Raw genomic sequence first — 18,432 nt, 5'->3', positions numbered from 1 at the left:
GCAGCATTAGTAAGAAATTAATTCTCAGTCTCTTGGTATGCTTTACTGCTGGTTTAAAATGGCCTGGCCCCTTTTGCCGTTGGCTATTGTCAAATTTGTTGTAAAAACAACATAAATATTGTACTGTACTTGCATACAGCTGTGTTTTCAAGATGGCTGGGATTTCTTTGTATTTCAAAAAAGAGAAGTACAGGAAAAAAAATACAGCTTTGGCTGAGAATGGATGTGACTATGGAGTTTGATTTTATGTGTGAGCCTTTCTTGCTAGTGATGCATTTGATGAGTATTTTCCTCTTGCTGCATGTTACAAGCAGGAGTAACTTGATGACCACTGGATAGCACTCCAATCAATGACTGTTTCTTCTGTGAGCACCCACTGCTCATCTCGTTGGAGTGTTAACAGCAGGGCATTATGTTGAAAATGTACGTGTCAACAGCTGATTATAATTTTTGCAAACAGAGTACACTAATATGTTTGTGCGCTACCACTGAAGGCAGCTGTATGTACAGAGATGAAGAGCCACGAGGCAGCTTGTTACTCGAGGGGCTCAGGGGTAATTATTATCTCTGCAATACCTTGTCAAATGGTTTATCATCTCAGTATAAGAAGGGATAGAGGGACCCTCCTCTACTCAGTAGTAAAAACTTCGGCAGCTAGCTGCAATTTGGAGAGAGCGAGAAGGAAACGCTCTCTCATTTAGCAAATACGGAGCTGATGTGTATTAACATACCAATACTGTAAATTAACTTAGTCAACTTCCCAATGTTGTGAGGCTACAAATGGAGCCTATCTGAAATAGAGGCAGAAAAAAGAATTTGAGACAACTGTCTCCCAGAAAACTGATGTTACTAAAGGTCATGACCAAGACAGGTAGCTTGTTATGGTTCAGGCTCCAGACTCCCCAGACAAGGAGCAGGTTTGCCTAGCAGCGTCAGCCCCAGCTGGGGCTGATGGACACAGACCCCTCCGGAGCTTAAACTAATGGAGTTTGCTGGCATGGGGATTTCTGGAGGATCCAGATCACCTCAGTCCACATCCAGACAAGACAGACCCCTGGGTTGGAAAGGAGATTTTTGTTCTTCAAAATTCTCTCTTAATCCAGATGGACAGCTAGAATGTGAAAAGTATCCACCTTTTGTACGGAGGTATGGTAAAACTGATTCAGAGCTAAGTAACCCAGGAGCAATGATGCCCTAGAGTGCACGCTGAAATTGGGTGATGGGAAGAGCTAAACAAAACAGTGACACAAAAAATTAGGAACTTCATGTCATGTGTTTTTCATTCATGGAACAAAGGACTCTGGGCTATTACAATTTATTTTATGAGTACTAAAAATACAGTGAACACAGCATTTTTAATAGGTAATGGCTAGGCTGAAGCAGATCACTGCTAATCTGAGAAACAGTGCTAAGTAAAGATCTCTTGGAGGAAGGTTCCAATTTTAAACAGAAATCTGAAAGAAAAAATATATTTGCTTGACGAAGGAAAAGGAGGTAAAATATTTTAAGGAAAAGTGACACTAAATGTTTAAGTAGCCACAAGGTTCACATTAGGAGACCAAAGTGGTAGGATAGCTAATGGAGGCAGCAAAAATTGAGTAAAATAGTGGAAATGTCAACAGAGAAACCTAGAGATTTCAAAAGAAACAGATCTATTTTTGTCTTTTCGAGCTTGGGACTTAACAACCATCTTTGGGGAATGCTATAAAGAAAACACAAAAAAAGATCAGTAATTAAGGAGTTGCTTTTAGATGTCATCAGCACAACCAAGTCAAATGAAGCTCTGAAAGGAGAGGTGCTGGGGTGGTTATCACAACATGCCTGGGGTAGAAGATTAAAGACAGTGCTAAGACAAGGCACGATGAAGACTGTGATGGGCTGAAGGCAGAACTTTGCCAGTGGCAGCACTGATTCTGCAAACTGATCATTAGAATGAGGCAAGTGAAAGATACAGAAAAAGTGAATTATAAATTATTATAAGGCAAACCCTGAAAACAAGCCAAGAGAAGACAAGAAAAGACAGCGGGAAGATGGTTTGTTGAAAGTGGTAGAATGACCTAGAAGAATGTGAACAGTGAAAAGATTCTTGGAGTTGGATGACAGGAAATTGTTAGTGACCTTATTAAGAGCTGCTGAAGTAAAGAAAAGGGTACAGAAGCTAGAAAAGACTGGACAGGAAGAAAAACATGGACTGGAAACACACAAATTCAAAGAAAAAAAGAGGACAGTACTCTGGATATTGAACAATGTCAAAAGAGGGATTTGTTTTGTTTTATCAAGGGCAGTCCTGAAGAAAAAGACTCATGTAGGGAAAGAAGTGGTGGGTAAGCTTCAAAGAAAATTTGTCTTTAAAAATCAAAAGACTTAAGTCATTTTTATGTGATATTGATATCTAAGGAACCGAAGAAATTAAGCAAATAGACTTGTCATCTAATATCCAGCTGATATTTGATGCTCTAAGTATCATTTCCTCCAATTTTTGGTTTTGAAATATATTTTCTGTAAATCATCAAGAAGCTTGCAATGATCTCAAAGGAAACTTATTGCAAAGCAAGCATTTCCACTTTCAAACAAACAATGGTTTTAAACTCTGTCTCCCTCATTGTGATTTGAGTTGTTACTGCTGCGAATTAGTACAGCATGAGTTTGAAGGATATGTTTTCCTCTGCCATGCAAGAGAATATGGCCTGTCACTGGTTGATCATTCTTTTTCTAATCAGTGTTCACCAAAAAATCCATTGAAATTTAAATTCATTCAATTGGATAGGTTGGTAAAAGTTTAATTGAGGAATACATCAAGATAAAGACATCATCGGGAAACAACAAAATTCAGACCTGTCTAACATGCTTTTCTGTCATCTCTGAAAGTACTGAATATGTTTGTCGCTTAGGGACAGCTTTTCTTTTGTGCTTCACATTGTACAAAATTATGAAAATAGCGTGGTTTTTTTAACCAAATATGCAGTAATTGTTAAACTACAAATGCAAGCTCTCTATACCTACATTGTGGGTTTTAGCTATTAAAAAAATCTCTTCACAGTTTAGCTACAGATTTTAGTTTTACTTTTTAAGCATTTAATTACAGAATTCATTTTTAATGAATTTGAGCTAGTTTTGTATTACAGAAAACACACTGAACATCAATATTGCACTGTGATAGCAAACTTCTAATATTCAATGACTACTGTCTTCCTATAGTCGTGATTCAGAAAAACACAGGAATAAAAATAATTCAGCATCACTGATATGGCTAAAAGCTGATAAGTATACAGAAAATATTTCATATTAGAACTCAAGCTTCTCATATACTATAATGATATTTGTTCAGTAAAGCTGGAAACTGCGGTATTTGAAGCTGGTCATAAAATGAAAGTAGACAATTCTTCTAAACACAAAACTAAATGAAATGCAAATTAATGACATGCAAAAGAGTAAACAAAATGTAAGAAAAGCTATCATAAATGTAGGCTTGCTTACTTCAGAACTTCTCTAAGTTTAGCCTTTAATCACATTTATCAAAATCCACACACGATTTACAGATTCTTGGGATTCTCAGCAAACATGGTTAATGGAAACCTCAGCCATAGGAATTTGCTTCACTTTTCAAATTGTTCCTTAACTGTTTGGGCACAGGTAGTCCCAGGAGTAACAGAATGAGTACATGTGCATATAATATATTCTTTTAATCTTAAGATTCCTATCAAGTTTGCATTTTTAAACCTTCAGAAGTAAGGTTTTAGTTGAGAGAACATTTGCCTATGAGTTTGCTTCATACTGCTATTATGTCTATGGTTATATCTGAAACTAAATCATACACAAATTTCCTTGGGGACATTTACAATCTTCTCTGTGGCTGTAATCAGTTTACTGCTACTGCTGCGAGTATCTACTAGTATTTGTAATGGCTTTAACTTTTTTTCTTTCTATGTTTTATAAAGTATGTGTAGGTGAGGTCAACCAATAAAGTATCAGTTGATGAAGTCCTAAAGCTAAATGCAATTAAGCTGAGTTAAACTGAAGATGAAATAACAGATAAAATCACTGATCTGGGAGGACATATACAGCATCTGTTTTTCTAATGAAAGTGCAGTTTTTCTATGTTTCAGTATGCGGTGGAATCCAATAGCTTTTTCTCACATTTTTTACAATGTTAAAATATATAACAGTTTGCTTATGGAAACTCTAGGATGGCTGATGCCAGATTGGAAAACACTGGTGAATTGACATCCATGATCATTCAAAGAAACAAAACTTTCTTTAGTATTTCCGTATTTGTTTTTCAATTGAAATATCTTACTTTTTATTTGCCTACCTGATATTTATTAATTCCATGCTTTCAGGTCACAGCACCAAATACAGATAGAACAAAAATAGTAAATTTGTATCACACTGCACTCTTTGGCTCAGCTCTCACTGATGTTTGATTTTTTTCCTGCTGCAAAGGTGTTTCCTAATTATGAATGAAGTATTATATGTGCCCCATCTAAACCTGCATTGCTGTGTGACTAAAATCTTTAAAAAAATGGTGTTTCATGTTTATGTCACAGTCATGACGTCTGTGTGAAGCCATCTGTTCCCAAGGCAAGCATAGTGGTTTTCTAGCTAGCTCTGTAACTTTTAACTCCATGCCTGTAAACTCTCTCAAGCATTTTTCAGTATGCTTCCTGCAGTGTGTCATAATCCTTAGGAATTAAGTTTTACTTACTTACTTTGCTTTACTTTACTTACTTTAATTAAGTTTTCTTCTCTAACAATACAGTTTTTAAATAAAAAATGCAGTTCAGTTTGTTAAAAATGAAGCATAGTAAAATATATCATTGCCTCTCTACTCCTGTATTATCTCTGCAGTAATGAAAAGAAAAGAGAGTCTCAAAAAGGAAAGATAGAAGAATTGGGTACATACTGAAATTCAAAAGGCAATCTATAATCTATTTATTAGACAACTGTCTAAAGCCATTTTTTGCTACCTGAACACTAAAATAATAGAAGGTTTTCCAGCAGAGGTCTAAATGAACATAAAATGCCTGAATGAGACTAAATTATCATGGTTTTAGATATTTAGATTTTTTACAACTTTTATCTACTGCATGAAAATACAACTATGAATGTTAATTCCCCCATATCAATTTACCATACAATTTCATTAACATAATGGTGTACATTATAAAGTGTGAAGCATATAAATGAAATATAAAACTTATACCAATAACTTCTCCACAGATTTGCAGCAACCTTCATTCTTAATAACTTCTTGCTCTATTATGTGAGTTTGAGCCCTCTCCCCACCCCAGCCCCAAATCCCAACCTAACACTTACATATGGCATTGGCTTTGCTGGAAAAGGGGAGGGGAGACCTAGACACAAAAGCTGAGTAGTCATTAGTTAGCAAAGTTTTAACTTTTCTACTATACTCAGCAGACTGTAGATACCATTTGGAGATTGTACTAGGCTGGTTATATAAAGAGTGGTACATTGTAATGGGTCTCCATTGTGTTGTACCAGATCTTATTTTCTGAGCTCAACTGCCATGGAAAAAATATGAATGCCAGTCTCATCAAAACTTGCCGGAAAAAAACCCCAATTCATTCAGAGATGTGATTTTTCTTTTTTTATGGTTAGTTTTCCTTAAATTATCTAGCCACAGATTTTCTAATATAAAAATGTGTCTGATGAATACTTGAAATTCAAAGCAAATACAGAGCATGCAAGAGGTGGCCAAGCCTATACATCATATTTGAAATTGTAATATATCTCCTAAAGTTCAGCTTTTTAATCAGAAAATGAGAAGTAAGCAAAATGAATATAGATGATTCGATCATTTGTAACCTATTGGATAAAATCTTTACTTAAGTCTAAATGCAGTCTTACTGACATTTTCACAGTTAATTCATCTTATGTTTTCCCTTTCCCTTAGGATCTATAAGCCCTAAGCATAATATATACATAAATTAGTTCTCATGATTGAAAAGTTCAAGATAAGGATATCACAGAATTGACATGCAACTCAGAATTGATTGCAACACTTATCTGCTAAAAAAAATCAAAAAATATCATTGGAAGGGATTCAGTAAGAAGGAAAAGGGGTAGAATAATCCATAGTTGTGATTCAGTAAGTAAAGACTAAACAGGTCACCCAGGAGAAGCTATGTGATAAGACAGGTGGAGAATATCCTGAAAACTTGGAACTTATTGCAGTCTACAGGAGAACTGGCATCACAGAAGGTCAGAGAAAGAACAAACACAGGAGAGATTTAGCAGCTTCAGTGAATTCATTTTGAAAAAAAAGTCAAATTGGGAAAAAAATCTGGCCTCTTCCTGACACCTCTAGGCCACCTAGAGAAACAGAAGCAGCTCAGTGGATACATCTGAATATTACATTCTCTGTCTTCTCTCAGTATTGCAATGTGCTAGATGTCAATACTAGAACATTGAAGTCTATCAAAGATTGTATATCTGTAGCAAATACAGCTGGTGATACAAATTGTATACGTCCATTATATTTATAGTCACTACTTTTTTCATCGGTATTGAAACATATCTTAAAATGTACCAACGTTAATTATAGTCCTTATACTAGACTGATAAGATCAGGAAGAAGACAAAAAAGGCACAGTAGGTAAAGAGGGATCAATTTAATTCTGACTCCGTGATTAGATGGATGAAATTTCTATCATGTGGATGAGACCTAGTTAGTTTTCTTATTTGTGGAGCTAGCTGCACCAGAACAGAGTCTGAACCAAGGACAATACAGACAGTAAGGCTTGGCAAGTGACAGATATTGCTGTTTTGTCCCCAGTCTTCTGAGGAAACACAGGAATTATGAGACTTCTTGATATAACAAGAATACACAAAAATGTGAGATATTGTTTCCCATTTCCATGAAGATTTCATTGCGCAGTTGTCAGAAGCTCTCTTCTCTTTGTCTGTCATCTAAATTAAGTATGTAATTGATCTTTAAAAAAAGAAAAGTCCAACATGCAAAGATTTCTATTTTTTTCCCCTTGTCTCATCTTTTCAAGTTCAAAGCATTCCAGTGGAAATCAAACTTAATTCCTATTTTTGAATCCTGCTCATTAAGCAAAAAATGTTTAAAACATGGGCTTGAAGTATATGACAATATTTCTTTAGGTGTCAGGAGCAGCTATAAAATCTACTATTTTATGGAAGATCTGACAAGTACTATATAAAATAGGACCATATTGTATATATATCAGTCCATTTCATTAAGAATATATTAGCTATGTTAATTTTTTTATTTTTGATGATATGTAACACAGTCAAACTGTATTTAACAACTGAAGTAAAATAGAAAAAGGCAAAACAAAGTAAAAAGTTAAAATCAGGTGAAAATCACATTCAGTTTACAATAAATATAACAATTTCAGCTACAGCAAAAAGTGAAATATTTAAGATTATGTAAATATAGTCTAGTAATCTATAAATAAATGAGCTCCTTGTACAGTATCAGAAATTTACTTTTTATATTACTGTCTATGAAAATTACTCTCTTAACCCCAGACATGGAATACAAGGAGTAGCTGGATTTAATGCATTTAAAATGTTGGTACTTTCCTTTTAATTAAGAAAATAGGAAAACTAGATTCCATCTAAAATTCTCTTATGCAGCTCATTATTAAACTAAGCCAACAAGCCAGGAAAGTCAAATACCTGCCTAAATAGTAATAACATCACTTACATAGCACTTTTCAGGATTTGAACTGTACATAAATTATCCCTGCATTATTTCTAACTTCCCTGTAATGCTAAACACTGCATACTCTCCATGAAATTTTATACTGAATAAGATTCATGGCCAATCTTAAAAAATATATCATCCACTTAAGTATGATATCAAGACCATTGAGAAGAGGACCAAGGTGAAGTGTTCCACAAGCGCATGAAGAAACTTGCCTTCTGTCTTCTAAAATAAACACAACCTTACCTACCGCTACGGAAAAAGCAGCGAGGATGAAAGCAAGGGGTTTCAGCCAGTTATTGCCCCTGCTGCTACAGGCTACAGCCCTTGCCCCCAACTTCTGCACCAACTCGATAAAACATACCACACACACAAAAAAAGATAAAATTACTGTGGAGTACTTATAATTCATTTCAAAACAAATTAAATCTCCTCCAGTTACTTCCCATGTGAGGGCAGTAACCCCCTGCTGACAGATGGTAACTCACAGCAGAACCACGGTATCTTCCCGGAGTGCTCCTGCTCAGTCAGCGAGAACACATCTGCTTTTAACCTCCATTTCTGTTTGAAAGGCAGTTAAAGGCTCGAGATTTCTCACTTATTTACACTTGGAGTTCAAATTTTTGTAACAAGTTTTGGTAACCAATACTTCACAGTCGCACAAATAATAGAGAAAAACTTTGCACTGGGACAAACCTCTAGAAAATATCAGGTATTTAATTTAGTTTTTTAAGCTAGACAGCATGATAATTTGCATCTCTTAAAGGCAGTATTATATTTTTTCTTTCCACAAGAACAGTTACAGTTTCTGTATGGAGAGTTCAAAATTGAAAGAGCAGAAAAGATCATAATAGCTATGTTTTTAAGAAGTCAAAATATTACTTTTTTGGTACTTGGTAGATAGGTTAGCTGTCAGCCATATACATGGTTTGCATAGCTTGCTCACAGCTTCACTCACTACATACACATAATCATACATTATTTATTTATGGTTCTCCATGTCTCTCTCTGCTCTGACAGATATTTCCTACTTGCTTTTGAGTCTCTTACTTATCTGCATTCTGCAGAAGAAACAATTAACCCAAGTGATTTTACCAGAACAGTGACTCCTTGCTTTATTTATCTCTAGTAGAATTTAATTCAGATATAGATTCATTTACCCTTCCTGAAGCTGAAAAATAGTAAAAGAATCATGGCTTTAATCTGTTTTCTTTTACAATGAAAACTCTAGACTCTTAGCTTTTTCTGAGCTGAAATTGTGCATGGCTAAGCAACAATTAAAAGTGAGATTAAAAATTAAGACACAAAGATGTATGTTTACAGAAACTGGCCTGTTCTTCCTCCAGTGAGAAGTATGGAAAGACTGCAAAATCTAAAACCAACAAAAATGTGTCTCAGAAGCTGACAGATTCAATGTAAGTGAAGTACTCTTATAGGAAACTATAATGTGGAAGAGAGTTAAAAAGCAGAGATGGATATTCCTCACTGTTAGCTCACCACAGAGCTAATTTATACGGATGCTCTCGTATGGATCTTCTCAAGGAGTCAGATTGATGCTCCTGAGAATTCAGCTGTGTCCTCCACAGGACAAAGTTCACTGAACTGCTATAATCTGGATAAGAAAATAAGCTTGGCTGGGAAATAACTTGGAAGGCTTCCTGTGTGAGAAGTACTGAGATGAAAGACTATTGTATTCTTGCAAAAGCGTTTTATATCCTTTGAAAGAATGGGCATGGCAAGAGGGTAAGAAGACAGAAGCTATTAACTGGCAAGTTGGTTATACAGAGGAAGGATGATGTCAAAGGCTAATACAAATATAAAAATCATAACGACTAAATTTCAACAATGTATGCCAGATCATGACTACTGCTTTTTGTTTGTTTTTTTTTTTAGAGAAAGCGTGTTGCAGACTTCAGTCCAACTCCTCCTTTTACTCCAAGGCAAGAGGGATCTCTTAGCACTGTGTAATAGGCCGGCTCTTTGCTGAGCACAGGATAAGCCCATACACAAGACATATGCAAACCTGATTCAGAGTAGAGCTGCTTAATGTCCGCTTGTGCCCCAGGAGGATGCTCAGAGAAGAGGAAATGGGTCTGTGCAGGATGACCGAATGCTTCTTCTGGGGCTGCAAAATCCACATGAATCATTTGATTTTGCTGTAACTGCTTTGGAGCAGCTTCCCTGTCTGTGTGATTTAAGGAACAGAGTGTTTCTGTGTGTGTGTCTGTGTGTGCATGCACATGTGCGTGTGCATGTGTATGCATGAGATCACTTTTCTCACAGGGGCTGTATTTTTCTTGCATACAAGCTCTTTACTTGAGTTCTGCAAAGATGTAATTTAAACCAAAATTACAGTGTTAAAATCTATGGCCTTCTACTTCATTATCTGTCTTTTTTAGAATTTAAGACATTTTTATCTGTGTTCTTTTGATATGTATTCAGTTGTCTTTGTGCTTTGCTTTTTTTTCATTTGCTTTCAGATTTCTTACGTACAGTAATTGCCTGTTGTTTCCTAAAAAATTAAGAAATTTAAATGAATACTTAAAACAGTAGTAAAGAATATAGACGTATCTTTGCCTGCTTCTGTGTTCCCATTTTCCAGACCACACTCAAAAAGGCCTCAAAGATCAGGGCCTCAAAGAACAGGACTGATTAAATCGAAAACTATTTTTCATTTTCCCTCTCCCTTTTTAATCTAATGAAACCTTTTAATCTTTTATTAGACACAAAGAATATACTGAGAGGAAAAGAAAGATCAAAAAGAAAAGGGTTGGACAGAATGTGTTTTTGCACAATTTTACATGTTTTAATTGAGAGGCAAAAGAGAGGTTTTTTTCTTTTCCCTCAATAGCACCTTGTACACTGGGCAAGTGTTCAGCAGGCAGACAGGAACGTCCACTTGCTACTTTGGAAGCCAAGACACTTCTGATATCCTGCAACACAAAAATATGATTTCTCAATTCATCGGGGAAGTGAGTAGGTGAGCCTGAACTGTTGGCCTAGCTTGTCATTTCCATAAGGAACTAACCACATAAAAAGGTAGGATAAATCCTACCCGAATGCAGCAGCTGGTGCAAAGCCATTACACTGCAATTTTCATGAGGCTGACAGTAGGCCAAGAAACTACAAAATGGCAGAGACGCGGAAAAGCAGTTGAAACAGGTTGTACATTGCTGATAATTATTTTTTCAGTGGCAATGACGCCTGCACCAATATAATCTGAAAAAAATGCTGGCATGAATAACTTCAAGAAGGAATTGTTGAAATACAGGCTTTAGAGGCAACTAGTTGCTACAGATTAATCAGCTGTATAAAAATGAAATATTAACCAGGAAAATCGAAAGGCTTGAAGTTACCTAGTAGTAAGTAAATACTGCTGTGGCAGATTTAGTACTAAGTACTGCCTAATTTATGGGCTTATGAAATGCTGTTTCATTGCAAATGTGAAAATGATGAGATAAAAAACTTAAACATCACAAGAAAACCAGATAAAATGAAAAACAATAAACTGTGTGGCAAATCTGGTTAACACAGGAGGCTAGCACCAATATTCTACATTGATGATAGCAAGGAAAATTATACACACATTAAGAGAATGCTATCTGTAGCTGCTCAGTCTTCATGGCAGCTCTTTTAGAGAATTAGCGATTTATAGAAGAGTAATAGTTCAAAGAACAATGAAAATATGGTATGTTTTAAAACTGAAATGGTATGGAAAACAAACAATTCAGTTGTGTGTTCATATGAAATGAGTGATTAGAATGAAGGAAAAGAAAAATGACTGAAGAAAGCTGGAGATAGGACTAGATGTAAAAAATTACTAAGATTCAGAAAAACTTTAAATATTTCTTTTACATCTCAAAGACAGCAAGCTTTTGTATAAAACATGTAACTGAATTTAAACTTTAATTATTAATTAAAATAGTACTGTTACAACTCCTTATGGCTATTAGGATATTTTCTAAGGGAACAGAATAAAACAAATGCATTTCTTTGAAACTGCAAATGGCCTGGAACAAAAGATGAAATGCAAAGTTGACACCAAAAACTAATAAGGAAGAAGCAAGAGCACTCCCCATCATTTTAGAATGATGGGTCGACTTACCTACTGCTGACGGATGCAAATAGCAAAGACTGAAGTGGAATGCATGGCATGAAATGGAGCTTTTGCCTATACTGAGAATTGCCAAGGTTTCTCCCACCCATAATGGCAAGCCATGTCATGGGAAAGAGAAAAGGAGGTGTCTTTCCCTTAGTAGTAGTACCATAAACTGTTTCTCACATACCAGAGCCTCAAGTTGCTTTTGGTCATTTGCCTCCTCCACAGATTTCCCTCTCTCCTCCTCCCTGAAAGAGCCTTCCAGCTTCCTTATGGCAGTTTCATTATTCATAGCCAAATACAAAAATTGGAAAAATTACAAATTTAAGGCAACGGTAAAGCAACTTAAACCAGGTGTGACTATAGCACTGTATTGTACTACAGACTGCTAGTTTTCTTCATGTTGAATAAATTGTCCGTTCCGAAGCTGCTGTAGCAGTTCCACTAAGCTGCGAAAATTGCATCTGAATTGCCACTGCAACCACATGGCTTGAGTGCCGCTGGTTGAGTTTACAAAGTGTACTGGGAATATAAAAAGAGCAATCGTGTGAATATGTCTATTAAAAGACTCTTGCGTTTCAGTTATTTGCACTACAATCTTTATCACAGGTATTGCATCACCTATTTCTCCAGGAAGTTATGTATAAATAATTCATGGCACATGTTGCAAATAAAGATCTACAGCAAGAGGGAAAAATGTATTAAAACTCCATTCTCTGTTACTATGTGGTGGGTCTGTTTAGGACACTAGAAGCAGGTGTGTCCAAGGTTGTTTTTTTTTTTTTAATTTCCTCTCATTTATTAAGCATACATCTCTCTTAAAACAAACTAGTTTACTTTGGGAAGCAAAGTCTAAAGGAACTTATAGTCTATAGGGATTAATTTGTCCCTTGTTGTTCCTCAGAAACAGATTTTGCTACGTGCACTCGCTACAGGAACTCTCTGTATAAAGGACGTGCATTGCGAGGTCAAAACAACAGCACATCACATTCACAGCTGCAACATGTCTCCGTTTTTAAACATCATGGAGTTTAAGAAAACTCTGAACGTTTTCCATTTTGCAAAACCTGCCATACATACTCCTAAAATCCAGATACCCCAAAGCTTTACTTCAGTTTGCAGGTGACTGCTGCAGTGCCATAAAACCAACCAACTTTCTCGCAAATCAGTGCATCCTGCCGTGCTTTTAAATGACCTAGCACACTTTTCTTCTGTGACATTAATTACACATTTCACTCCTTTTGTTCTTCCCATTTAGACAACACAGGAGTAAGTCCAGACAACCTAAGAAAATTACCAACCATCCACTTTAATTACAACTGTAAATAACCAGAATGAATTACTATTGATACTCACTTGATATAGTACGGCACTTTGTTTGGTGAGATCGCCCTCTCCCAGGGGCCTTGGACAGAAGCTGTTAACAATAAACAAACAAACAAATGAATAAATAACTGCACACATACATCCATATGTACAAGTATACCTAGAAGAGAAACATGGAGGTCAACTTCAAAGCAAACAGGAGAGACAACATTAATCTCTGGAATTACAATTTTACACTCAGCCACACTGATACAAGCCTGTTTGCTCAGTTGCCCGTGAAGGCAGGAAGGATTAACCTGCTGTTCTGAAATTTCTGTCCTAATCTGAGTGAAACTGAACTTATTCAGCTGCAAAGATAAATGCAAAAAACTCCTCGACTACTAAACTTGAAAGACAGATAAGAAGCAGAACAAGCAACCTATCTTTCCAGTGTGTTCTTTTATAGGGTTCCTCCTGCTAATGTGTTTGACTGGGTTTTCTTCAATTTCTTCCCTTGTTTGAACAGCTTTTTTCATCCTTCCAAAAATGAAATTACACTCTTGTTTACATTTTGAGTGAAGCTATAAAATGAGATGCCAGCCCAGATTGTTGTTTATTCTCTTGCTTATTTGTTCCAAATAGAGAAAATTTCATTTTTATTTCCACCAATATGAATTGTTTTATTGATTTCCAGTAACAGCAGATCATGGAGAAAATATCAGTGTGATCACAAAAAGACATTAAAATAGAGAGGCTTTGACACTACTCACTCTTGACTATCGCAGTGTTAAATGTCAACATTAACTTACAATATATTGAAAATCTTTTGTAACAAAGTTTTATATAAAAACTGTTGTAGGCAAAACAATTTCGAATACTGTGAATTTATCAGAGAGAGAGCTATCTTATAATCCAGGCCATAATCAGAAAACTAAGTTTTTATTTAGAGTTTGTTATCTTTCAAGGACAACAGGATGAAGAATTTTTTTTCTTTAATATAGTCATTTCTTTATATTGGAAGAGGAAGCTGGAAAAAAATGACTGTTTGCTTCATCCAGTGTAACCCTTCTTTTTAATGACCCCTGCTGTTCGCAATGGAAAATAATTTTTACCTAGACTTAAGGAATGTGATTTTGATGACTGATTCAATATTTTCCGTGGTCTAAAAGGGGACAGGAAACTGAAGCCAAGGAGTTAGATACAGGTTACAATTTCATTTTACACTATCAGTGGCTCAGTGATTTCTTTATATGCTGTTATTAAATAATATTAAGCTGTGTGCTAATATGCGGTTCATCAAATATTTTTGAAAAACCTACTCAATAGCAACGACAAGGTTCCTTACCCCTAGGAACCGGTATTATCTAAGGATTGATTTCAATAGGATTACACTAAGTTAAATTTTTCTAAAATAAAATATCTCTCAGTATTAACTAAAAACAGACCTTCTTCCATCTCTCTCTCCCAAACAATCATTAATATTCCTAATGAGAATACCATCAAACTACAGTTCTTACACTTTAAGGTTTTTTAATTAAAAAACTAAAGAATAGAATAGGTTGTTGCATATTTTTCGGAAGGCATATTTTTTTCCTTTGCTCCTGAACTAATCTGGGTAACAGCTCTGCAGTCATAACTTACTATCGCAGAATCTTACATACAATAGTGCTCTTGATATATTAAAAGAGGAAGAAATACTTTACTTTCATGAGAACTAAGTGCTTTAGAAATAACACACAGTTCTGTGATGTTCTGCATAATTGGATTTAGTGTTCCTTCAAGAGATTGTTGTGAAGCTGTCTATAATACACTTTTTGCTTTCCTGGATGATTCTAGCCTTGCATAAATTTGAGTTGACAAAATATGCGGTACTTTTTACAGCTATGCGAAAAGAATGATCATTTCATTTCTGGCTGAAGTCCAAAAGCTGAGAACAGCTGTTTCTTATCTCTGGTTACCAGAGGTTTACTACCCATTACAAAGCTAGTGCAGGTAATGGACATATATCTTTAATTCCTGCTAAGACCATTTGAGTAGACCATCAAAGGAGTCTTTCGGGCAAAGACATTTTTTATATGACACTGTAGTATCCCTGTGTGCTACAGCACTCAAGAAGCAGACGTTTTCCTATTTGCAAAGTGTAATTTAAAAGTGCTTTATTGCTCTAGCTTGCACAGCATAAGAATCCATTATCATACACTCAGCTACTTGCAATGTTGTCTACTGAAATTAAAAACTACAACAAAATATGGGGCATTTTAGGAGTGAATTTAAATTTCCCTACACTCTGTTTGCATTGCTATAAATTTTAATGGTTACTTAATTTTGGAGTTTTATTTTTTTCTGTGGTGTGCTAACATCTGAAATTTGCTTTGCCTGTTGTTCAACTTTAGTGAACATGGTTCATCATGGTGAGCCTGCAACCTTATTTATTTTCGCAGTGCATAATGAAACAGTAGCAGGCTGGCTCTCTGAACTTCAGCAGTATTTGAATCTATGCAGGGCTCTGAATAGAATATTAAATAGGATGATGGTCTAATTTTATCTGTGTTGATATTGAAAAATAATCTGATAAATATTTCATTCTAGCACTACAAATGTAATGACAAATACATGTATGTTTACTAACAGTAAACTATCGAAAGAGTCAACTTACTATGTCCACAGTTAAAAGTTACTGTCAGTGGTCCCTATTTAAAAATCCAGAACAACCTCCAGTCACCATACAATGGCACCAGTGTACATTTTCAGCTTTAATCATTTTTTACATTTATTATACGTGTGTTTCATCCTTGCAAGAGTTGAAGCTGAGCTGATTTATATGTTCACACTCAAGACCTGTACTACCTTCTTGTTGGCCACTGTAGCCATAACTCAGTAAGGTACTTACTTATTTTCGTATTTTAATAATGTTAATATTTCACTGATTCAGCCTAGGAACTCTGTCTGACCTCTCATTTCTCTACCTGGCATTATCATCATTAGTATCTTTATGCAAACATATGGCTAGGAATTTGTTTATTTCTTCATAGTTCTTCAATTTGTTTTCAAACCAATTATTTTCTCTGCAGCAAAGTATGGAATCGGTGACTTTCGATAAAAGCAGATAGCGATGACAGAATGATGAGCTAATCTTTGGGTCTGGAAAGACTTTGACTCCCTAAACTCAGAAGTTAACATGTGTATAGGGTACCTTATGCTTTCAAAAAAGATATATTGAATACTATCCCAAGTTTTCTCAGACGGGACCATTACAAATGAGAAACTCCTGTTCTCCATAGACTTTAAAGAGCTTATGCTTCTCCTCGTGAGACAATATCCTAAATCACTATTTCCCCTCCAGAATCAGTTCATGTTACATGCTGGCAGGATGCCATCTCCAGTAGGTATGCCTGCATGACAGTGGCACAATAGCAGGATATGCATAATCTATGAATTTCTTCGCGATCCTTTACAACAAATGGCAGTATGCATCTGTAAAATACAAATTTTTCCAGATGTGCAGAGAGAGGTTTTCTAAATTATGTGCACTTATTCTTGTACTAAGTGAGACTGAAGAACAATCAGATTGTGTTGGGTAGCACTGAGGTCTAATGCTGCACTCTGAGCAACTGATGTCAGAAAATCGTGACTGCACAATTTAAAAGTTACAAGTCAAACATCAGTCAAAACCTGTCTTTTATAAGAACTGCACAGCATGGGATCTATTCTTCTCCAAGCTCTGTCTTGCAAGGCTGCACATATGGATGGATTCCCAGGCACTTCAGACATGGACAGCTACTTTTCAGCTTCAACTCCGCAACTCTTATATCCACTACTTCTCTTATACCTTTCTTATACCCACTCTTTCTCTGCCAGGCTAGCAGTACTCTCTGTCATTATAACATACATGCAGACAAATATTGAATATAACACTTCTATTCACTCTGAAGATGCGATTATTAGTTATGAAAAGGTTCAGCATGTGATGAGGGACAATACAAATGAAGGTCACTATAAAAGAATTATAAAGTAGACCTTTCCATTCTGCATTTTTCTGCTGGAGTCTTTACAGTCAGCTTAGCATTTCTTATCCATAACCTAAGGTGAACATTATACAATACAACCTAAATTATGCACTCCTCACATCATTATAAATCATGACCAGTGTTTTTGGAAGTTTCCAAATGCCACTTGTAACACAAAATATAAAATCCATCTAATGTTCATTTTCTTAAATGTCACAATACTGTAAAATGGCAAAAATATGCAAGCATCCATTGGTTTAAAAAAAGAAATACTGCATGAAATACAGCAAAATGATATAGTCTGTATTGATCTGCATAACCCAAGTTACTGGTACTTCATGTTGTTAACAGCATCTGTTGTACTCTTAAGCTCTTAAAAATAAAATCTCTAAAACCGACTTTCATCTCATCAAATTGGATGCAATTTTCTGCAAAAATAATAAGATAATTAGAAAAATAAATCTTTGATAAGATAAATAAATCTTCATGTCCTACAGAGCCAAGGATAACAGGATAAATTCTAATATATACAGAATATCCTTATTGTACCATAACCCTGGAATTTGAGAACAAAAGGAATGTTTTAAACTGAACATAAGTTACGTTTGGTGACAACATGAGCATAGGGTTAAATGCTTTACAGCCAAACTTGGCAGTGTAAAAAATGAGTTTTTTTTTTTTTTTTATAGGAATCACAAGTCAAACATTACTTCAAAAAGCTTATCAAAAATACAAGGCAAATTTTTTCTTAGCAACGTAGTACTGTAGGCAGGACACATACACTAAGCAATAACCTATCTTATGACTCTTATACTCATTTAAGAGTAAAAATATCATATGACTGCATGCAAATTATTGCGGAATATAGGATTATTTACCATTCAAAAATAAAATACGGAAACTAATTAGGCTGCTGTCAAGAACAAGGCAGCAGTTTTCCTTAAAAAAAAAAAAGAAAACCCCCTCAAACCCTGCTTTAAAATAAATATTATATAATATTTTTAAAGTGGTGACAAATGAAAAGCAACAAAGCAAGAGACAGAGATATTTTAGAATGAATTATCTTTAGTTACCATCTTAAGGTATTTTTTACTGGAGACCATTTTTCATAAACCCCAGCTACTGATTTCATGAAAAAGGTGAGTGTTTGCAGCTGAAAGCATGGGGAGAACATCCTTCATTCTTTGAAAACTGGCTTTATCATTTTATTCAGAAATGTGAATTCCAACGTATTATAGTGGAAAGAGTCACTTAGAACAAAAGTGCAGGGAGGAGGAAGAAACAGCTATAAAACTGCACTTGCACAAATTCTATTTCATAGTGAA

At 35.4% G+C, this 18,432-nt stretch overlaps 1 protein-coding gene across 9 annotated transcripts in view; it reads right to left on the bottom strand.

The window, feature by feature from the left end:
* The window catches only part of DMD (dystrophin), a 1,316,184-nt gene that overhangs the window by 108,859 nt on the left and 1,188,893 nt on the right, over positions 1-18,432 (bottom strand). For all 9 annotated transcript variants that reach the window (XM_026096811.2, XM_064497835.1, XM_064497804.1 and 6 more), the window contains one exon: positions 13,152-13,212. In XM_026096811.2, the coding sequence (XP_025952596.2) occupies positions 13,152-13,212 (61 nt within the window). The remainder of the gene's footprint in view (positions 1-13,151; positions 13,213-18,432) is intronic.

Source organism: Dromaius novaehollandiae, chromosome 1, assembly GCF_036370855.1.
Source record: "Dromaius novaehollandiae isolate bDroNov1 chromosome 1, bDroNov1.hap1, whole genome shotgun sequence".
Lineage (NCBI taxonomy): Eukaryota > Metazoa > Chordata > Aves > Casuariiformes > Dromaiidae > Dromaius > Dromaius novaehollandiae.
The sequence above is the reverse complement of the archived record's forward strand: the minus strand, read 5'-3'. Positions and strand labels throughout refer to the sequence as shown.